The 22,055-nt window shown below is 47.6% G+C and overlaps 1 protein-coding gene across 1 annotated transcript in view; it reads right to left on the bottom strand.

Moving 5' to 3' along the window:
* The window catches only part of LOC126249412 (gamma-tubulin complex component 3-like), a 207,721-nt gene that overhangs the window by 144,050 nt on the left and 41,616 nt on the right, over nt 1–22,055 (bottom strand). The window contains exon 6 of the mRNA XM_049951067.1: nt 12,878–12,889. Within this exon, the coding sequence (XP_049807024.1) occupies nt 12,878–12,889 (12 nt within the window). The remainder of the gene's footprint in view (nt 1–12,877; nt 12,890–22,055) is intronic.

The raw sequence follows: 22,055 nt of genomic DNA, 5'->3' as shown, positions 1-22,055 counted from the left end.
GGTAGAGCGACCCTGGCAGAAACCGCCCTTGCATGGAGCCAGTAAGCCATGTGACTCTAGGACCCAACCCAACCATACATTCTAGCAGCTTGCTAAGAATGTTGGTCAGGCTGATGGGCCAACAGATATGCACACCAAGCGCGTTTTTACTGGGTTTGAGCATTGGAATGATTGTGCTCTCCTGCCACTGCGATGGAAAGATGCCATCGCACCAGATCTGCTTGAAGGTGACAAGGAGATGTCGCTTGTAGTCGGACGAGAGATGTTTAATAATCTGACTGTGGATCTGATCTGAGCCCGGGAGCTGTGTTGTGCAATGTGCAATGTGCAAGGGCGCTGAGGAGCTCCCACTCTGTAAATGGGGCGTTATAGGGTTCACTGTGGCATGTAGTGAGCGAGAGGACCTTCCCTTACACCCGCTGTTTGAGAGTGCAAAAGCCGGGGTGTAATTCTTCGACGCAGAGGCTCTAGCAAAGTGCTCGGCAATCACATTTGCGTCAGTAGGTTACACGCCATTTATGTTAATGACACGGACACCTGTGGGGGTCTGGTACCCAAAAACCCATCTGATCTACGTCCAGACTTGAGAAGGTGATGTATAGCACCCAATGGTCGCGACTTATCTCTCCAAACACTCCTGTTTCAGTCTTTTTATAAGCTGGCGAACGCAGGCATGGAGCCGTTTAAAAGCTATTAGATGCTCCAGGATGGGTGCCGTTGTAGACCCTGCCTACACTCTTCAGTGGCCTCAGCAATTTCCAGCGGCCACCAAGGAACTGTCATTCGCCGGGGGAACTCTAAGGAACAAGGGATCGCATTTTCCACCGCAGAAACGATCGTTCTAGTGACCCGCTCAACCCACATTGATGGTACCATATGGGGGAGATTCAACAATGACAGCAAAGGTGAAAGCTTCGCTGTCTGCCTTGTTTAGAGCCCATATGGTGGGCATGATGGTGGGGGAGTGACAGGAAGATAAGAAAGTAGTCACTACCACACAAGTCATTGTGGGCTCTCCAGTGGATAGATGGGAGACGTCCTTAGCTCCAACGTGATAAATAAATGGCCGAATAAGTGCCATGAACCACAATTAAATGTGTGGGAGTCCCAATATTTAGGAGGCAGAGGTCGAGCTCAGACATTAAATGTTCGACCTCTCTACCTCTGTCAGTAAGCATGGTGTCACCCCACAAGGGGTTATAGGTGTTAAATCACCCATACGTAGGAAATGTTGAGGAAGTTGATGAATCACTGCAGCCAAGACGTTCAGGAGTACAGCACCATCTGGAGGAAGATAAACGTTGTGCAGACAGTTATTTCCTGTGTCATCCTTATCCTGACAGCCACAGCTTCACGAAGAGTATGAAGAGGCACAGGTTCACTACATATTGAGTTCAGGACATAGATGCAAACTCCACATGACACTATTATATTCGCTACGGTTCTTGTAATAATCCCTATAGGGCAGGGGTCCGCATTGCCAGGATCAAGGTTTCCTGGAGGGCAATGCAGGAAACAGGTGTAAAGCTTTACAGTTGCTGTAGCTCAGCCAGGTGTTGGAAAAATCTGCAGCAGTTCCACTGTAGGATGACATTGTAAGGCAGGGAAGGCATGAAATGCTCAATGAGGCAGTTTACGCCTCAGGGTCATCTGCTGCCACTGACTTAACTACTGAGCAGTGTATATCCATTGTGTCTATGGGTCTGGTGAGATCTAGGTCCTCAGCAGACACCACAATCTCCTCCTCATCCTCAGACGCACAGCTTGTAGGTAGCGGTGGTGTGGGTGCCACCGCAATTTCCTTGTTCTTGGGGCTATTCTTTTAGGATTTCTCTCGCTGCTCCTTGGGTTTCACTGGATGGGACGGCTTCTCTGAATCAGTATCAGGGACTGAGGAGGATCGTGAAGCCCTACGACCAGCTGCTTTTGGGCACTTCAGCCACTGGCAGGTGCCATCTCTCACACTAGTAGAAACCTGGGAAGTGAGGGACTCAAGGGACCCCTTTCTAGCTGGATGAGCTGAAGAAGACTTACACTTCTCTTCAGCTGAGAAGTGGGGACTGATGTCCCCGATGGTTGGCGGGAAGGGGGGGATGGTTTACTCCCAAAGTAGGTGGTGCAGGAGCAACAGGGTGGGAAGTGCCCCCCTCCTCCCCATCAAGATGGCAGGTGTAGTCTTACGGCGCTGGGAGCCGACTGTAAGTAGCAGAACACATGGGGCAGGAAGAGTGGTTATAGCAGGGGCATAACATGTCACGAGCACGGGATGGAGCATTTCGAATTTCCTCTTAGTTACAGTGTAGGTCAGATGGTCCTTGGTCTACTATTCCATGATTTTCCTTTCTTTCTGTCGAATCCTGCAGCCTGGTGATCAAGGGGAATGGTGATCTCCGCAGTTGACACATATGGGAGGTGGGACACATGGAGTATTGAGATGCGAAGGATGTCCACAATCTCAACACGTGATGCTAGAAGTACAGTACGACAACATATGCCCTATCTTCTAGCACATAAGCACCGCATTACTTGACAGCGGTAGACCATCACCTTGACCTTCTCGGTTAATGTGTCGCCCTCGAAAGCCAAGATGAAGACACCAGTGGCAACCTGATTATTTCACGGACCCCGACGGATGTGCTTGACGAAATGAACACCTTGCTGCTCTAAATTGGCACACAGCTCGTTGTCAGACTGCAAAATAAGGTCCCTGTGAAATATGATACCCTGTTTAAACTCTCATGGGGCGTGATGGAAATGAACATCCCCCAGCTTGTCAGAGGTGAGTAGTGCCCATGAATGGGCAGAGGATGCTGTTTTGATCAAGACTGACCTAGATTGCATTTTGGACAAGCCCTCCACCTCCTCAAACTTGTCCTCTAAATGCTCCACAAAAAGCTGAGGCTTCATCAATATGAAGAATTACCCATCGTCTCTCGTACATACAAGGTACTGGGGTGAATAAAATTCACTGCCATCCTTAGCCTGGTGTTCTTCTCATGGTGTGGCCATGGAGGGGACGATTTGGAGTCATACTTGTGTGCATTAAATTGAGCCCTTGACTGCTTAGAGACTGCTGGAGTTTGACCACCAGCAAGTGATTATCTCATACGATTCATAGAGTGTCATCTATCCTGATGCCTGATGCCACCCACTCTGACCAGGGGTCCTCACCACAGGTGCCACCCAGCCGCAGCAAATGCGACTTGGTAGGGTGGCCATTGCTGGGATTCTCGATGCCCCAGGTGATGGGCATCTACCCCTTAGCATACGTGGGAAGGAATCAGCAGAGCGATCCCTGTGTAGTCGGGGGCTACAACCAATAAGGTATACGGTGATCCCACCACAACGGACTGGTTATCGTGCTGGATATGAGGTGCAAAGAAGTCAATAGTCATCTTAGGCACAGAAGAGGACACTGAACAGCAGATGGAGGAAAAGGCACCTGAGAAAGTGTCCTTGCCCAACAGCTGGCGAATAGGCAGAACTGCATACCGCGATGATAAAGGGGGCTTAAGATCTCAGTGCATGATGGACATGATGCACCATATAAGGCAAACTTCCCCAATTGGCTCCCTCTTAGGATTGGAAGAATGGAGATCAAACCCTACAGGGTAACATCACAAAGGCTGAAATGTGTGGCAGTACATTTAGTTGCCTCTTACGACAGGCAGAAACACCTTAGGTCTATTCTATCACTCGGACCTGCAGGGGGACGGGGATGACGAAGACAATGACAAGGAGGGGGGCGAGGGGGGCAAAGGGGTGAAGAGAGGGGGAAGAGGGGGGGAAGAGGGGGGGAAGAGGGGGGGAAGAGGGGGGGAAGAGGGGGGGAAGAGGGGGGGAAGAGGGGGGGAAGAGGGGGGGAAGAGGGGGGAAGAGGGGGGAAGAGGGGGGAAGAGGGGGGAAGAGGGGGGGAAGAGGGGGGAAGAGGGGGGGAAGAGGGGGGAAGAGGGGGGGAAGAGGGGGGGAAGAGGGGGGGAAGAGGGGGGGAAGAGGGGGGGAAGAGGGGGGGAAGAGGGGGGGACGAGTGGGGGGAGATGGGGGGAAGAGGAGGGGGGAAGAGGGGGGAAGAGGAGGGGGGAAGAGGAGGGGGGAAGAGGAGGGGGGAAGAGGAGGGGGGAAGAGGAGGGGGGAAGAGGAGGGGGGGAAGAGGAGGGGGGGAAGAGGAGGGGGGAAGAGGAGGGGGGGAAGAGGAGGGGGGGAAGAGGAGGGGGGGAAGAGGAGGGGGGGAAGAGGAGGGGGGAAGAGGAGGGGGGGAAGAGGAGGGGGGGAAGAGGGGGGGGAAGAGGAGGGGGGGAAGAGGAGGGGGGGAAGAGGAGGGGGGGAAGAGGAGGGGGGGAAGAGGAGGGGGGGAAGAGGAGGGGGGGAAGAGGAGGGGGGAAGAGGAGGGGGGGAAGAGGAGGGGGGGAAGAGGAGGGGGGGAAGAGGAGGGGGGGAAGAGGAGGGGGGGAAGAGGAGGGGGGGAAGAGGAGGGGGGGAAGAGGAGGGGGGGAAGAGGAGGGGGGGAAGAGGAGGGGGGAAGAGGAGGGGGGAAGAGGAGGGGGGGAAGAGGAGGGGGGGAAGAGGAGGGGGGGAAGAGGAGGGGGGAAGAGGAGGGGGGAAGAGGAGGGGGGAAGAGGAGGGGGGAAGAGGAGGGGGGAAGAGGAGGGGGGAAGAGGAGGGGGGGAAGAGGAGGGGGGGAAGAGGAGGGGGGAAGAGGAGGGGGGAAGAGGAGGGGGGGAAGAGGAGGGGGGGAAGAGGAGGGGGGGAAGAGGAGGGGGGAAGAGGAGGGGGGAAGAGGAGGGGGGAAGAGGAGGGGGGAAGAGGAGGGGGGAAGAGGAGGGGGGGAAGAGGAGGGGGGGAAGAGGAGGGGGGGAAGAGGAGGGGGGGAAGAGGAGGGGGGGAAGAGGAGGGGGGAAGAGGAGGGGGGGAAGAGGAGGGGGGGAAGAGGAGGGGGGGAAGAGGAGGGGGGGAAGAGGAGGGGGGAAGAGGAGGGGGGAAGAGGAGGGGGGAAGAGGAGGGGGGAAGAGGAGGGGGGAAGAGGAGGGGGGAAGAGGAGGGGGGAAGAGGAGGGGGGAAGAGGAGGGGGGAAGAGGAGGGGGGAAGAGGAGGGGGGAAGAGGAGGGGGGAAGAGGAGGGGGGAAGAGGAGGGGGGAAGAGGAGGGGGGAAGAGGAGGGGGGAAGAGGAGGGGGGAAGAGGAGGGGGGAAGAGGAGGGGGGAAGAGGAGGGGGGAAAGAGGGGGAAAAGAGGGGGGAAAGAGGGGGGAAAGAGGGGGGAAAGAGGGGGAAAGAGGGGGGGAAAGAGGGGGGGAAAGAGGGGGGGAAAGAGGGGGGGAAAGAGGGGGGAAAGAGGGGGGGAAAGAGGGGGGGAAAGAGGGGGGGGAAAGAGGGGGGATAGAGGGGGGATAGAGGGGGGGATAGAGGGGGGGATAGAGGGGGGAATAGAGGGGGGGGATAGAGGGGGGGATAGAGGGGGGATAGAGGGGGGGATATAGGGGGGGAAGACCTAGAAAGAGGTGGATTGATGGAGTGAGAGAAGACTTTTTGTGGCTGGGAGTCATGGAAAACTGTAGACAGAGAGCAAAAAACAGAGACACGTGGAGCGCTCTAACTGTGGTGGTGTGCAGTCCACTGGGCCTGATTGTGTGGATGATGATGATGATGATGATGATGATGATGATGATGAAAACAGACTATTGTTTGAAGTAACAAAGGTAATTTTAGTTTAAACAAAACTGAAAATTTATGCGTAAACAGAAACCTAAAAAAGTGAGAGCAACAAAGGGAACAATGTAAAATGGACTCCATTGTTAACAGATGACACAGACTGCATTAATGTCACATGCAACAAACAGCCAGATAATAACCATCCATAGTATTATTGAAGCAGTGAATGACATGCTCAACACGGAATTTTGTGGGGTACTGAATACTGGAAGAACAGAAGTTGCTGCAGTTCACAAAAAGATCTAGTTGATTAATAATTGATTTTATTTTGAAATAATACATGTAAAGAAGATTATCAAAAGCATTAGTATCACAGAACTGCATTCTAATATTGGTTTATCGAGCAAAAATCAAAATTACAGAATTAAGTTCAGCAAATATCTAAAATTAGAGCCAATGTTTCACAAATGAGATCTTAAGTCAACAAATTTATTTATGTGAACACAAAAGCACATTAGTAGATCTGCTACCAGTAAACAGTTATGAAATTTGAACCAAAATGGTCAGCATTGAGAAAATGCAGTAAAATCAGAGTTCAATTTCTGTGGTTTAGAATGTGCACTGCACGAAAGATCTTTCAGAGGGTGGTGGTTTCAAACTACATAAGAAAACGGGTGGATAGCATGATTTAGATCCGATAAAAAATTGTGACAGAGTCAAAAAATATCAATGCCCAACTGATGCAGTGATGGGAAAAATGAGATAGAGATTAAATTTATCCATGCCATATGATATTAGCAAGTGTAAGAGGGAGTACATCTTGCAATAGAGGAGGCAACTCCATGCACTGATGATGCTACAGTCCACATTGTCGTCTCCTCCTCCTCCATCACTTTCCTAATCATTTCATCCAGCACCAGTAAAAAGACAGAGACAAAACACATCCTTTGCTTCTGACTTAATTGGGAAGGTCTCCATAAGTTTATCCTACTTGATGGCTCACCATGTGTAGTTATTGTTAAGTATCCCTATTAACTTTTACTATCTTCTCTTCTACCATGAACCTTTTCCAGATTTCCACATATAACTTCTTTTAATGGAATTGATGTTTTCAAAGTCCACAAAAAGAGTATGAATACTAGTGATGAATTCATTTGATTGTTGGATAATGAACAAGCCTGTTTTTTCATCTGTACAAGAACTGTTACTTCTAAAACTGGCTTGCTCCTTTGTTATCTGAAGTTGAATTTACACAATGATTCTATTATGGGTTATTCACATCGTCACTTTGCTTGGAGTCATAAGCAAGGTCATTCCCCTCCAGTTATGGTAGTTTGCGATATCTCCTTTTCTTTGGGCAATTTGATGAGGAACCCTCCTCTCCACTTTTGTGGTATGCTCTCCTAGTTCCAGATCTTTAACAGAAGATTAATGAAGACTTTATGAAGAAACTGGTGTCCTGAGACAAAATTAGTTGCCCTATGATGACTACACACAAATAATCCTGGAAAATTTATATTACAAGTTTTATGAGGTCAAAGCAAATGTAGAAGCAGCTCAACAACATTAAGTGACATTGTGAAATTATTGCAGAAGTGAAGGCAGAAAGATGTAGGCAGATGCAGTATGAATTCAAAGAAGCAGAAAATATGTAGAGGAAGGAGATGAAAAAACCAAATAACTTAGATAATAAACATGCACCACCAGTAAATGGGAACTTCAGTATTATTGGAAAGGAGGGAGATAAGAGAAAGTGTAGAGGTCTGTGGTCTCTCTCAGAGCAATCTCTCTGCAGGACAGGACTAACTTACTGAGGGAAGATGGCAAATTGAGCACAAATGTATAATTAATTGGCATCCAAAAGAACCTGTGAAGGCTAAATGCTAAGATTTTAACTGATACTGCTAAAGTTATTTACATCATGCCACACATGTTATCACTATTTTGAGTGTACTGAATTAGAGTACACCTAAAATTTTCAGAAAAGTGTGGTTCTTTTTTATCTGCAGGTGATTACTAATTCCAAAAACAGAAGTAATAAGTTTCAGTTCAGGCTAAACTAGATTAACATAAATTTTAATAACAAGTATAAGATGGAAGTGAACCCATATAAATTTATCCAAATTGTGATGCCACCAAGAAACATTGGTTTAGATAAAGAAGAATAATGTACCTGTATCAGAAACCTGTATGGGATCAGCCATTCAAACAAAAAATTCCACCAAATTACACCTGATGTTCAGAACATCACAATAGAACAACTTAAGAAACTTTATCAGATATTTGTACAAAATAGTGTGGTGCTTTCTGACAAATCAGGGTTGACGCATGACTACAAGCAACCTCTAGATACCATACAACATTATGTTTGCCTGTATCCTGTACCTTTAACCAAAACAGAGGTAGCACAGGAGGTGGTCAATAAAATGGTAGGAAGGGGTGTAATGGAAAGGAGCAATCGTCTATTTAACAACCACTTAATTACAGTAGCAAGTAAGGATTCAGGAGTAGTAATTAAATAACAATTAGCAACAGTGATAGAAGCACCAAAATGGAACAAATGAGATTACCACCTCACTGATTCTGGACAAACATATTGCAATTTAGCAAAAAAGAGTCAAGCAACATCTCCAATGTGCTACCAACTATTGGCAATTTTAACCAAGCACCATCTCTCCATTTCATATTTCCAGTTTAACAAAGGTGAACCAAGTGCCATTGGTTTTGCAATAGTGATCCACCAAATCATTCATGTCACATCACAGAGTGAAAAAACACTATTTTGTTGTTTCTAGAGACAAAATTAATCATAGACCTGGTAAGAAATGCAGTTGAAGAGGAAAGGAGAAATGAATCAATTTCCTACAATAAGGAAAGGGCGAGATAGGTTGAAAGATTTCAAATGATCACATTTGAACTTGACAAGACATTGCCATTGCCAAGAGTCCCAAAAACATTGTGTTCTATGAAAGAGAGTTGTAGGTGTGTAAGTGTCTAGTTCACACTTGCACAACTGGAAAAGGGTTTTGCTATGTTTGGGTCGAAGGTACTGTGGGTAGAGGTGCTCAAGATATAGGTTTGTGTCTGAAGCAATATATTGAGAACAATGTAAAAGAAAATATTACCGAGCTATTTTTTTGAGCAAATTCATATAGTCGCCAAAACCGAAACATATAAATTGCCTTGATGTTGAAAGCTATTATGGAAAATTGTCCAGCTCTTCTGTTTCTGCAAGGTTCCTAATTCCTGGGCACACATGTATGCCAAACAATGCCTACTCCATTAATGTCAAATGAGCTTTAAAAATTCAGTAATCCACATACCTACTAAGTGGCTACATCAATGTTATGAATACTTGTAGGAAAGGAAATCCTCTTGTTCTAACTTTCATGAAGACAGTGATTTTGTTGGATGTCCTAAAATGCAAAGTAGCATTATGAACCATAAGGCTGACACCACAGGAAATAAAATTAACTGGATGCAAATGTGCAAAATAATGTTGAAAAAGGAAGGTTCACTCAATCTGCACGTAAAAGAAGACCATAATGATGATTCCTATGTCACTGAGGACCAACAGAAGAAACAGCTGGGAAGACCTTCTAACTCAAACTTTTATGGAATCTGTGAACTACAGTGGCCTCAGGGGAATGCCATTTCTAAACATAAACTTGAATATCTGAAATCTATGTTGCACTTGATACCCAATGATGCCAAGCACTCTTACTGGAGATTATCTAGTTGCCAATGACATCAAAGGATTTAATGGTGTAATCTATTTTGAAGAAGTTGCATACTGATGGCAAAAAGGTTGTATAACATGCAAAGCAGAAAACATGTTTCATATTACCTCTCTCCAAATAGTATTTCCTTTAGAATGAAATAAATAAATACTACTGAAAAATGTATTATTTTATGTATGTGCTTGCTATAACCATATTACCAACATCAACATATCTACACTTGTTGGTGAACCCAGAATTTTCGTTTGCTAACCATGTGATAATGATTCAAGAGATATTTGTAACAACACTTCATAAGTATATACTATTCTTGAACATTAACATATTTTTAATACAGTGTACATAATTGCCTCCATTTTCACAAGTTTTTGGAATGATAGCTATTACACAGATTTTATAATGAGAAGGTTTACAAATGGATCAGTATGCCAGTTTGTGATTTTGGAGCTTGGATCACTATCGCTAATCATAGTTCAATTGACACTCACATCTTAAAATAATTCAAATGGGATACAGACTAATCAGACTGCCTATATGAGGTATTGATAAAGTTTCACAACAGGTAGTTGGTTCGTTGGTTTGGGGTATAAAGGGACCAAACTACAGGGTCATCAGTCCCTTTTTCCTGACGCAAACAAGGCTTAAGGTACAAACCCCACACAAAAAGAAAAGGAAAGGAATGAACAAAAAACGGGGAAAACACACACCACAAGGAAAAGTGAAAGAACTTATTAAAACCATAGAGCAAATGGTCTGGGCTGGCTGATCACAATAATAAAAGGGGATAAGCCAGCCACTCTGCAACACATTAAAATGTCCACCCAAAATATACAAGGCGAGATGAACACATGTACAGAAAAGGCGACCACCGAGATAAACAAATGCAAAGAAAGTGTGAGAGTTAAAATGAAGGGAGGGCGGCGACCTTAGAGAGAAGGCTAAATGCCCACCCTTAGATGGTACAATAAAACCCCCACTCATGAATAAGACCTAAAATAGATCTGCTGTTGAGGTATTGTCACCCAGCATCAAAGGTAGGGTGCTGGGAAGGTTAAAAGTCCGCCACAGAGTGGCTAAAAGTGGAAAGTCCAGCAAGATGTGGACAACAGTCATATGTGAGCCACAATGACACTGAGGTGGGTCCTCACGACTGAGGGGTAGCCCTGTGTTAGCCACGTAGGGCTAATGCTGAGCCAACAGATAAACACAGAGTCCCTGCGAGAGGCACGCATGGAGGTCTTCCAACATTCATAGTCTCCTTAAGGGCATGCAGTTTTCTCTGCTTGCTGAGATTATGCCATCCCATCTCCCAAAGCTAAAATCCTTGCGGTGTAACAATGATCGCAAGTCACTTACAGGGATGCTGATCTCCAGAAGCGGTTTCCGTGTAGCCCGTTTCGCCAGCCTGTTGGCAAGTTAATTTCCTGGGGTTCTGACATCGCCTGGGGTCCACACCAACACCATGGAACAACTGAACCGTTCCAGGGCATAGATGGACTCCTGGATGATCGCTACCAAAGGATGGCAGAGGTAGCACTAGCCGATAGCTTGTAGGCTGCTGAAGAAGTCAGTACAGAGAAGAAATGACTCACCAGGGCATGAGTGGATGCGCTCAAGAGCACTAGAAATGGCCGCCAGTTCTGCAGTGTTTCCACTGCAGGAATCTGGCCAGGAGTGCTGTTCAATATGTCCTCCACGAACATATGTGAAACCAACAAGACCATCACCAATCGAGCTATCAGTGTAAACCATTTCATAGTCCCAGTACATGTCAAGAATCAAGAGGAAGTGACAGCAGAGAACTGCAGGGTTAACTGAGTCCTTAGGACCATGTGAAAGGTCCAGGCGAAGCTTTGGCCTAGGTGTACACCACGAAGGTGTACGTGAATGGACCTCAAGTATAGGCAACGACTCCACTTCAGACAGAAGAGATTGGATGTGAAACGCAATCTTAAGCCCTGACCTGGGGTCCGATGCGGGAGATGAATCACTGTGGATGGGAAAAGGAAACAGTACTTCGGATGCTCAGAAAAACTATAAATGTGTGTAACACAACTGGCGAGCAGTTGTGCAAGCCTAATCTTCAATGGAGAGACTTCGGCCTCCACCAGGATGCTGGTCACCAGACTTTTCCTCAAAGCTCCTGTTGCCAGTCCAACACCACAGTGGTGCAATGGGTCAAGTAAACACAATGCTGAGGCCACACTGAACCATAAACCAGACTCCTGTTCAGATGGCAGACTCAAAAGAAACTTGGTGGAGCGACCCTGGCGGAAACCGAGCTGACATGGAGTCAGTACACCACGTGACTCCAGGACCCGACCCAACCCAACTGCCGACTTACTATACATTCTAACAGCTTACAAAAAACATTGGAGAGACTGATGAGCCAGTAGCTATCCACATCAAGTGGGTTTTTACCAGGTTTGAGCACTGGAACAATGGTGCTCTCCAGAAGTCCTGGGCTGCAGAGGGATATATCAATGGCCAAATAAGTGCCATGAGCCACACTGAAATGTGTGGGGGCCCCAGTATTTAAGAAGCAGATGTCGAGTTGAGACAGGAAACTTTTGACAGCTCTACCTTGGCCAGTTCGCACATTCAGGAGTGCCGTACCATCTGGAAAAATATATACGTTGCAGACAGTTATTTCCTGCATCATCCTAACCCTGACAGCCAAAGCTTCAGGAGGGGTTTGAAGGGGCACAGGTTCACTACATACTGAGTTCAGGACATAGACAAAACCTCCACCTATAGTAACTATGGTTCCTATAATATCCCTTATAGCTGTAGAGGGCAGGAGCCCGTGTTTCTGGGAACCAGGATTCCTGGAGGGCAATGCAGAAAGCAGGTGTAAAGTTTAACAGTTGCTGTAGCTCAGCCAGGTAGTGGAGAAAACTGCTGCAATTCCTCTGCAGGATAACGTGATCACGAGAGTGGGAAGGCATGAAACGCCTCAGGGTCACCTGCTGCCACCAGATGAGTACCTGTGCTACCAACATACATTGGGTTTGAGGGCCCAGCCAGATCTAGGTCCTCAGCGGATGCCAGAATCTCCACCTCATCCTCAGACACAGTGCTTGTAGGTTGTGGTGGTGTGGGTGCCACCGCAGTGCCTTGGTTATTGGCAGTATATTTCTTTTTAGGTTTCTCTCGGTGCTCCTTACGTTTGGCCATCTGGGAGGGCTTCACTGATTCGATCCCAGGGACTGAGGAGGACCGTGAAGCCCTATTACCAGCTGCCTTTGGTTGCTTCAGCCACTGGCGGATGTCAGCTTTGCCGCTGGTAGGAACCTGGGAAGGGAGTGACCCAAGGGATGCCTTCCTGGTGAGAGGAGCCGAAGAAGACTTCTGCTTCTCCAGTTGAGAAGTGGGGGACTGACGTCCCCAATGGTTTGGGAGGTGTTGATCCTGAAGTAGGACGTGGATAGACCTCAAGTATAGGTGGTAAGGGCAAGGACTCCAGACAGAAGAGATTGGATGCAAACCACAAATCTTAAGCCCTGAACTGGGCTGCCAATGCGGGAGATGAACAGCCATGGTTGGGAAAAGGAGACGGTAATTCCGATGCGCAGGACAATTATGAACGTGTGCAACGTAACTGGCAAGGAGTTGTGCACACCTGACCTTCAATGGTGGGATTCCGGCCTCTACCAGGACACTAATCACTGGACTAGTTCTAAAAGCTCCCGTCGCTCTGCAAACGCCACAGTAGTGCACTGGATTGAGTAAACCTAACAATGAGGGCGCTGCCGAACCATAAACCAGACTTCTATAGTCAAGGCGGGATTGTTCAAGGGCTCTGTAGAGCTGCAGCAGTGTAGAGCGATCTGCACCCCACTTGGTGTTGTTCAGGCAGCAGAGGGTATTGAGATGCTGCCAACACTTTCACTTCAGCTGATGAAGGTGAGGTAGCTGAGTCAATCGGGTGTTGAAAACCAGTGCTAAGAATCAATACGTCTCCACTACAGTGAGTGGATCATCAATAAGGTAAAGTTCTGGTTCAGGATGAGCAGTGCAATGCCAACAGAGATGCGCGACACACGACTTCGTGGCTGAAAACTGAAAGCCGTAGACTTGTGCCTTGTGAATGGGTCCCTGTACGTGCCGCTCAGCAACACCACTACTGGAGGAGCAGTACAAATTGCAGAAGTCATCTGCGTACAGAGGAGGTGAGACCGACAGCCCTACAGCTGCTCCTAGTTCGTTAATACGAACTAAAAATAGAGAGAGACTCAATACGGAGCCCTGCGGAATGCCATTCTCCCAATTGCGGGGGAACTATGGGGGCCAGACTTGGACAAGGAAAATGCGGAGCAACATGAAGTTTTGGATAAAAATCGGGAGTCGGCCCCAGAGACCCCACTCATACAGTGTGGCAAGGATATGAGGTCCCTAGGTTGTGTTGTATGCTTTATGTAAGTAAAAAAAGACGGCAACCAGATGTTGGCTTCTGGAGAAGGCTGTTTGGATGGCAGATTCGAGGGACAGAAGATTATCAGTGGTGGAGCGACCCTGGCAGAAGCCTCCCTGAGATGGAGCCAGTCGGCCACGTGACTCCAGGACCCAACCCAACCGCCGACACACTATAGACTCCAGCAGCTTACAAATAAAGTTGGTGAGGATGCTGGGCTGGTAGCTATCCACTTCAAGCGGCTCTGACCAGGTTTGAGCACCGGAATGATGGTGCTCTCCAGCCATTGCGATGGAAAGATGCCATCGCATCAGATCCGGTTGAAGATGAGGAGGAGATGTTGTTTGTAGTTAGACGAGAGATGTTTAATCATCTGACTGTGGATCTGATCCAGCCCAGGAGCTATGTCCTGTAATGTGCAAGGGTGCTGAGGAGCCTTCACTCTGCAAATGGGGCGTTATAGGGTTCACTGTGGCGTGTAGTGAATGAGAGGACTTTCCTTTCCATCTGCCATTTGAGGGTGCAAAAGGCTGGGGGGGGGGGGGGTGGTTCTCCGACGAAGAGGCTCGAGCATAGTGCTCAAGAAAGTGCTTTGCAATCACATTTGTGTCAGTATATAACACATCATTGATGGTAATGCCAGGGACACCTGTTGGTGTCTAGTACCCAAAAACATACATTGATTGATTGATTGATTGAGAGAGTATGGGACCAAATGGCGAGGTCATCAGTCCAGCGATTCCAAAGGGGGTTACGTAAGAAAGAGTGTCTGAATGGATTCAGTCTGAGGAGTCAAATTATAAAAGAATGAACATTAAACACACACAGTATAAACATAAAAGGTGAGACCAAATCTAAAAACTGGAAAAGGGGGGGGGGGGGGTGAAGACTGCAAAAGGAGTCTCAATCACAACCAACCCGCCCTTGCTCCAAGACGAAAGGAGAACCTTGTATCTGGAAATAAAAACCACTTTCATGGAGGAAACCGAGGACCAGGTCTACCATCCGTGGATGGTCCACTAGTATTCAGTTTAAGGAAGCAGAAGACTATACTTAGCACAAAGGGTCGAAAGAAGAGGATATGCCACAAATACGTGAGAGATAGTCAGTTTGGTGCCACAACTACACTGTGGGGTAGGTTGTTACATAGGAGGAGACAATGGGTGAGCCGGGTATGGCCAATGCGTAAACGACATAAAACAGTGGACTCCCTCCAAGAGGGGCGGAAAGAAGTGCCCCAAACTGCAGTAGACTCCTTGATTGTGCGGAGTTTAATACTATGAGCAGTAGTGCTCCAAATGGCATTCCACTATTCGGCGAAGAGAGACTTGACGTAGATCCACATATCCGCAGCTGGAATCGTGAAAGGAAAAGGGGGTAAGTATCCATTTCTCTAGCCAAACGGTCAGGCAATTAATTCCCTGGGATCACCACAACTCGGGACCCAGAGAAAGGCGACTGAACAGGTGGAACGCTCAAGGGCAGAGAGACGGTCATGGATGGCAGAGACCAAAGAGTGATGAGAGTAGCATCGATCTATAGCCTGAAGGCTGCTCATGGAGTTGGAACAAATTAAAACGTTATGGACAGAGACCTGAGAAACAAAAAGGAGGGCCATGTAAATGGCTAGAAACTCTGCTGTAAATACACTACATGATCCTGGCAACAAATGGTGCTCGAAGCTCATAGGAGATGTGAAAGTGTATCCCATCTCATCAGTTGTCTTAGAACCATCAGTGTAAAGGATGGTGGCACCCTGGAACTCTGCAAGGATAGCACATAAAAGACACCGGTAAACCACAGGAGCAACGGAGACCTTAGGACCCTGGAAGAGAGCGGTCCTAATCCGTGGTCTAGGCACCATCGAAGTGGGAGCATGGGAGGAAAGACACGTGGTGCAGTTCAGTGAGTGCATATGGAGATCCCGGCAGAGGGTAATGAGACGCATGCCAACCAGCAATCCCACCCGTGGGCGGGTGTTAGGAGGGAGACATCCGTCAATGGCAAAAAGCACAGGGTATACAGGATAGTCAGGGAATTGGCGAATGGCGACAGCGTAAGAAACAAGGAGTTGGCTTCATCAGATGTGTATAGTGCAAAAGACACCAATAGCCAGACGCACCCCACAATGATGGACAGGGTCAAGGAGTTTCAAAGTGGAAGGAGCTGCTGAGCCATAAACCTGACTACCACAATCGAGTCTGGACAAAACCAGAGCACAGTAAAGATAAAGAAGAGATGAACGGTGTGCACCCCAAGATATGTAGGCAAGGAGGTGGAGAGCATTAGGCTTCCGCATACATGTAGTCTTTAGGTGACGAATGTGTGGCAACCATGTCAGCTTGTTATCAAAATTAAGGCCCAAGAAACGGAACTGTGTTACTACGTCAACGAGCTGGTTGCCTAAATAAAGTTCTGAATCAGCTTGGATTGCGGATCGATGACAAAAATGCATAACCCGCATTTTGGCGGAGGAAAACTGGAAGCCATGGGCGGTGGCCTATGTAGAGGCCCGTCGGATGGCTCCTTGGAGCTGACACTCAGCAGATGCCATTGAGTGGGAGCTGCATCAGATACAAAAATCGTCAACGTACAACGCGAGGGTAACCAGAGGGCCAACAGAGGTCACAAGCCCATTTATGGCAATGAGGAAGAGTGTGACAGCACAGAACCCTGTGGGATACTATTGTCTTGAATCTGAGGGGTGCTGATTGAAGTGCCAACTCGAACCCGGAAGAGTCGTTAAGATAAAAACTCGAGGATAAAGATCGGAAGGGGACCATGGAAGCTCCAGTCATGGAGGGTAACTAAAATGTGATGGAGCCAAGCCATGTCATACGCCTTATGTAGGTCAAAGAACACTGCAACAAGGTGCCGGCGGTGAGAAAGCCTGTCAGATGGCTGATTCCAAACGGAGTAAATGGTCAGTTGGAGATCACCCTGCCCGGAAGCCACACTGATATGGTGACAAAAGGCCCCAAGATTCGAGTATCCAACATAATCTGGAGTTGACCATCCTTTTAAGCAGTTTACAAAGCACATTTCTAGGGCTAATGGGGTGGTAGCTGTCGAGAGACATTGGGATTTTCCCGTGCTTAAGATCAGGGATAACTATACTGTCTCGCCATTGTGGCGGAATAGCACCCATGATACAGATGTGATTGAAAACCCTGAGGAGCTGTTGCCTCTGGGGAACATACAAGTGTTGAATCATCTGATTGTGAATGGAGTCTGGCACTGTGGCTACGTCCCATGAAGAGCTAAGAGCCTGCACCAATTCCCATTCAGTGAAAGGAGCATTGTAGGACTCAATATGGTGTGGGATGAAATGGAAGGGGGTCTGTTCTACTCTGTGTTTCTGCTGGAGAAAGACAGGAGGATAGGAAGCATATGACGATGCTATCACAAAGTATGTTGCAAGGTGTTCTGCGAGGACCAACGGATCAGTGAACAGAGCTCCTCGGCTGTTCATACTCTGGATATTTGACTGTTACTGGCGGCCCAGAACACTATGGACCTTTGACCAAACCTGCAATAAAGAGGCATATGTCCCAGGGAGGAAACATAGCGCTCCCACCATTCCTTTTTATTCCACTTAATAATGTAACAAGCCGTAGCACGAAGACACTTAAAAGTGAGGAGGTTGGTCTGGAAGGGGTTTTGCTTAAATCACTGCAGCGCCCATTGGTGGCCCTGGACAGTGACTGTGATGTCCTCGGTCCATCACAGTACCGGCCGATGATGAGGGGGCCCTGTGGATAGGGGGGCAGCAGTGCCAGCAGCATGAGGACAAGCAGCAGAGATGCCTTGCACGACTACATCAATGGAATTCGAGAGAGAGGTGTCAAAGCAGACAGCAGACATGTATAAAGGCCAATTGGACCTGCGGAATGCCCAGCATGGGGCCCTGTCTGCCTCGCTGCAGCAGGGGAACGATAGTGTCACTGGGAAGTGGTCATGTCACAAAGGTCATCATGGGATGACCAATGTAGGGAAACCACGAGGGTAGGATAGGAGATCGCGAGATCGATAGCAGAGAAGGTGCCATGAGCAGCACTGAAGTGGGTAGGGGAACCATCGTTGAGGAGATGCATATCGAAGTCCGTGATAAGTTGGCTGATTAGGATACCCCGAGACATTGATTTAACACTCCCCCCACAGTGGATGGTGGGCATTAAAATCCCGAAGGAGGAGAAACGGGGGTGGGAGTTGCTGAAGTAAGGTAGATAGTGCAACATAAGCAAGTGACCTACCTGGAGGGACACTGCAAATGGTGATTGCCATTGTCGTTTGCTCTCTAACCGCTATCACTTCCAAGGTGGTACGCAGGGGGATCCAGTCACTAAGGACATGGGAGTGGTCCAAAGTGCAGACCCCACCAGATGTTATCCCAGGGCCAGCACAGTTCTGACAGAACGCCCGATAACCACGTAAAGTGGGAGAGTGGTCATCACAGAAATGCGTTTCTTGGAGAACAAGACAGAATGCAGAATAAGAGGAGACAAGGTGTTGCATTTCCAGTAGGTGATGATAATAGCCATTGCACTTCCACTGGATGATCGTGTGGCGTGAGTCCAACGTAGGCATGAAGGAGCTGAGGAGGTGGTCAGGTCACTTGGTCAGTAGTCATCACCAACAAGGATGGGGTGACATCCATAAATAAGATGTCAGACTCAGGTTGCAAGAGAGGAGTTGGCACCTCTGGGGGCATCGGAGATGCCTTCTCTCGGGATTTATGTTTCTTCTTCTTCTTCTCCGCTTTCTGAGGTGGAGGAGGACAGGACACAGGGGGAGTACAGGCATCTGCAAGATCTGGAACTGAAAGAGAGTGGGCGACCTTGGGGCCCACAGATGGTGCGCCACGTGGCCGAGTGGTGGTAACAGCCTTCTGGCCTGAGAGATGCTGGGGATAGGGTTCCCAGGAGGGAGCCTAATCACCGGCAGATGCTGAAGGAGGGAGCACTTCTTCGGCCAGGATGGAGGGGCCACTCCCTGACGAGAGGTCGGTAGTGGGAATGGCATGGAGGTGGTGGGAAGAGTGGGGCAGGGCTGGGGTAAGGCCAAGGGAGGGGGGGGGGGGAGGAGGAGGAGGAGGAGGAGGAGGAGGAGGAAAGGAAGTAACAGAGGTGACAGTTGAAGATAGTGACACTGGATGGAGTCTCTCCTACTTCTGGTGAGCCTCAGTGTAAGACAGGCGATCCAGGGACTTATATTCTTGTATCTTCTTTCTCTCTTGTAAGCTGGGCAACCCAGTGAATGAGGGGAATGGCAGTCAGCACAATTAACACACACAGGTGGCAGAACACAATGGGTTCCCTCATGGATGGGATGGCCACACAAAGGGTCCACCGTACAGTGGAAAGACATACGCCCAAAACACAAGCACTGAAAGCACCGCATAGGTGGAGGGATGTATGGCTTCCCGTCCCATCTGTAGCACATAACCTTGATCTTCTCTGGGAGCATATCTCCCTTGAAAGCCAGGATGAAGGTGCCCGTATTGGTGTGGTTGTCTTTGCAGCCATTCTGCACACGTTGAACAAAATGAACGCCATGCCACTCCAGATCAGCCCGGAGTTCATCAGTTTGCATGGTGAGGTCCCTATGAAAAATGACTCCCTGGACCATATACAGAGATTGGTGAGGAGTGATAGACATTAGGACGTTGCCAAGACAATCACAGGCACAAAGAGCTACCGATTGTATAGCAGAAGAAGCTTTGAACAACAGGGATCCCAACTGAATCTTACTAATGGACTCCACTTCACCAAACTTGTCTTCGACATTTTCCATGAAAAACAATGGCTTTGTGGTGGTGAATGTATCCCTCTCTGTCCTAGTACAGATGAGGTTTCATGGAAAACGTTTCAGCCCATGACCAAGATGGCGAGCCTGGCCCTCCTCCCATGGAGTAGCCATGGAAGGGAAGGCTGCCGGGTCATACGAGACAACATTTAAGGATCCTTCACCATTCAAAGAGACGGACATACGAGAATGGCCAGATTTTTGTAGCTCGATATGCTTCATGCACCAAGCATACACCCTGATACCACCCACTCAGATCAAGGGCTCTCCCAATGGGTGCCACCCAGCCACAGCAAGGGCTGTCTGGCACAGCAGCTGTTGCTGGGAGTTCTGATGTTCCTACCACTCCTTGGCATACAATTTGGGGTCATATTTCTTAGCACTCAAGCTAGACCTCGGCCACTTAGAGACTGCTGGTGTTTGACCACCAGCAAGAGATGACGTACTATGCTTCATGACATGTCATCTGCCCCGACACCACCCACTCCGACCAGGTGCCCTATCCTCAGGCACCACCCAGCTGCAACAAGTGCCACCTGGCAGGATGGCTATTGCTGGGAGTCCCGATGCTCCAGGGTGACAGGCATCTACACCTTGGCATATGTGGGAAGTTAACAGTGCCGCCATCAGCAGAGCAGTCCATGTCGTCAGGGGCTACAACCAACAGGGTACATGGCAGCCCCACCACAATGGACTGGCTACCATGCTATATATCAGGTGCAAACCAGCGAAGAAGTCTTTTACCGTTGACAGCACAGAAAGTGATATTGCACTGAGGATGGAGGAAAATGCACCCAATTAGGGTGACCTCACCCAACAGCTGGAGAATGAGTTGAAGCGCAGATCCACATTGACAAAGGATGTGAGAGCTCTCAGCACAGGATGGACACCATGCAATGTGTAAGGCACCCTTCCCCAATTGGCTCCCTCTTCAGGAAAATTTTGAAAAATGGAGGTCAAACCCTACAGTGGACCATCACATAAAGGTCAGAACACGTGAGACTCCTTTTAGTCACCCCTTAGAACAGGCAGATATACCTCAGGTCTATTCTAACGCCCGGACCCGCAGAGGAACAAGAGATATTGACAAAGGGCCTCTAGAAATAAGAGGGGAGCGAACAAATTGTACCCCACGAAGAATAAGAAGGAAATTAAAAACTTTCTTGAGCCTCTGAAGTTCCTACTATTAATTTAAAAAGACAAATATTACATAGATTTTACAGAACAAGTACATTTCCAAATTGAACAATGGGGTTTCCTACTTTGGTCTGAAAGTGGTATCATTTGTTTTTTTTTTTTTTTTTTTTTTTGTTTTTTGTTTTTTTTTTTTTTTTATTTGACTGAAGCTGAAAGCATTTTTATACATTTCGTATTTGTTGTACTCAATATCATTAACAATTATGATAGCTTGGGTGTAGGAGAGTTGCTGACAATTCTGCAAGTTGTACACATTGAGTTAACTATTCAGAAGCTTTTCAGTATCAGTGCCTCATTTCCAAATCATTTTCACACTATTACACAATATTGAATGATTAAACTAATCAGAGTGAGTGGTGGTGTTACAAACTGTATTAAACCTTTTTCTGTCTACCTTTCCAATGTCTTCTTTTCTTTTCTGTGTACATCCCAAATTTCCTCATCTTCCTACTTCTCCTCTAACATCTTGCACACTTCTTCAATCCACAGTAACTTCAGACATTTTACCTGTGCTTTGTCTACCTTGATGCAAGAGTTAGATGAACTACTTCCCCATATATCTGTATAACCTGCCCAATTAGTTCACGATTTTGAACTTTTCGTTATCTCTTGAAGGAGAAATTTTCAAAAATTCCAAATGCTGTATTTCCAACAGTGTTTTCCAAGTTCTGAGTTTTCCACCTCACTGTTGTTCACTAAGACTGTAAAATCTCACAAATTGCCCTTTTTTTCCCACAAGTAAACTACGATTAAGCGAATGAGATTCCCAAAAGTACTGCCCACTGCTCAGAAGCATTCAAACAATAGAACACAGTTACTCAACACTTCACCTCATCCTTCGATACTCCTTGATACAAGAGACTGCACTCAAAATGCAAATTTCAGGAATCAACATACTTTTGGGCAGGTGTCATCATATTGTCATTTATAAACATGAATTGATAGATGCCGTAAGCTTCAAAATGAAAAATGAACAGCAAAAGACATTCATAATTTTGTACATGTGCCTTGCATTTTATAATTATTTCACTGCTTTACTCCATTTCTGAACCAGAACACAAGACAACAGCAGGAAGAATAAAAAGGAGCCCAAATAAATAGAGTACATCCCATTTGCCAGCAGGCAAACCAGGGGTCTACCAAATCCCCATCTGATGTGGCAAGGCATATCTAAGGGGAACTGTATGCAAGATGGAAGAGAAGTGCCATGAACATAGACACCACACTGAACTACACTAGCTCTGTTACTGTCT

Source organism: Schistocerca nitens, chromosome 3 (assembly GCF_023898315.1).
Source record: "Schistocerca nitens isolate TAMUIC-IGC-003100 chromosome 3, iqSchNite1.1, whole genome shotgun sequence".
Taxonomy (NCBI): Eukaryota; Metazoa; Arthropoda; class Insecta; order Orthoptera; family Acrididae; genus Schistocerca; species Schistocerca nitens.
This window is presented reverse-complemented; position numbering and strand designations above follow the sequence as displayed.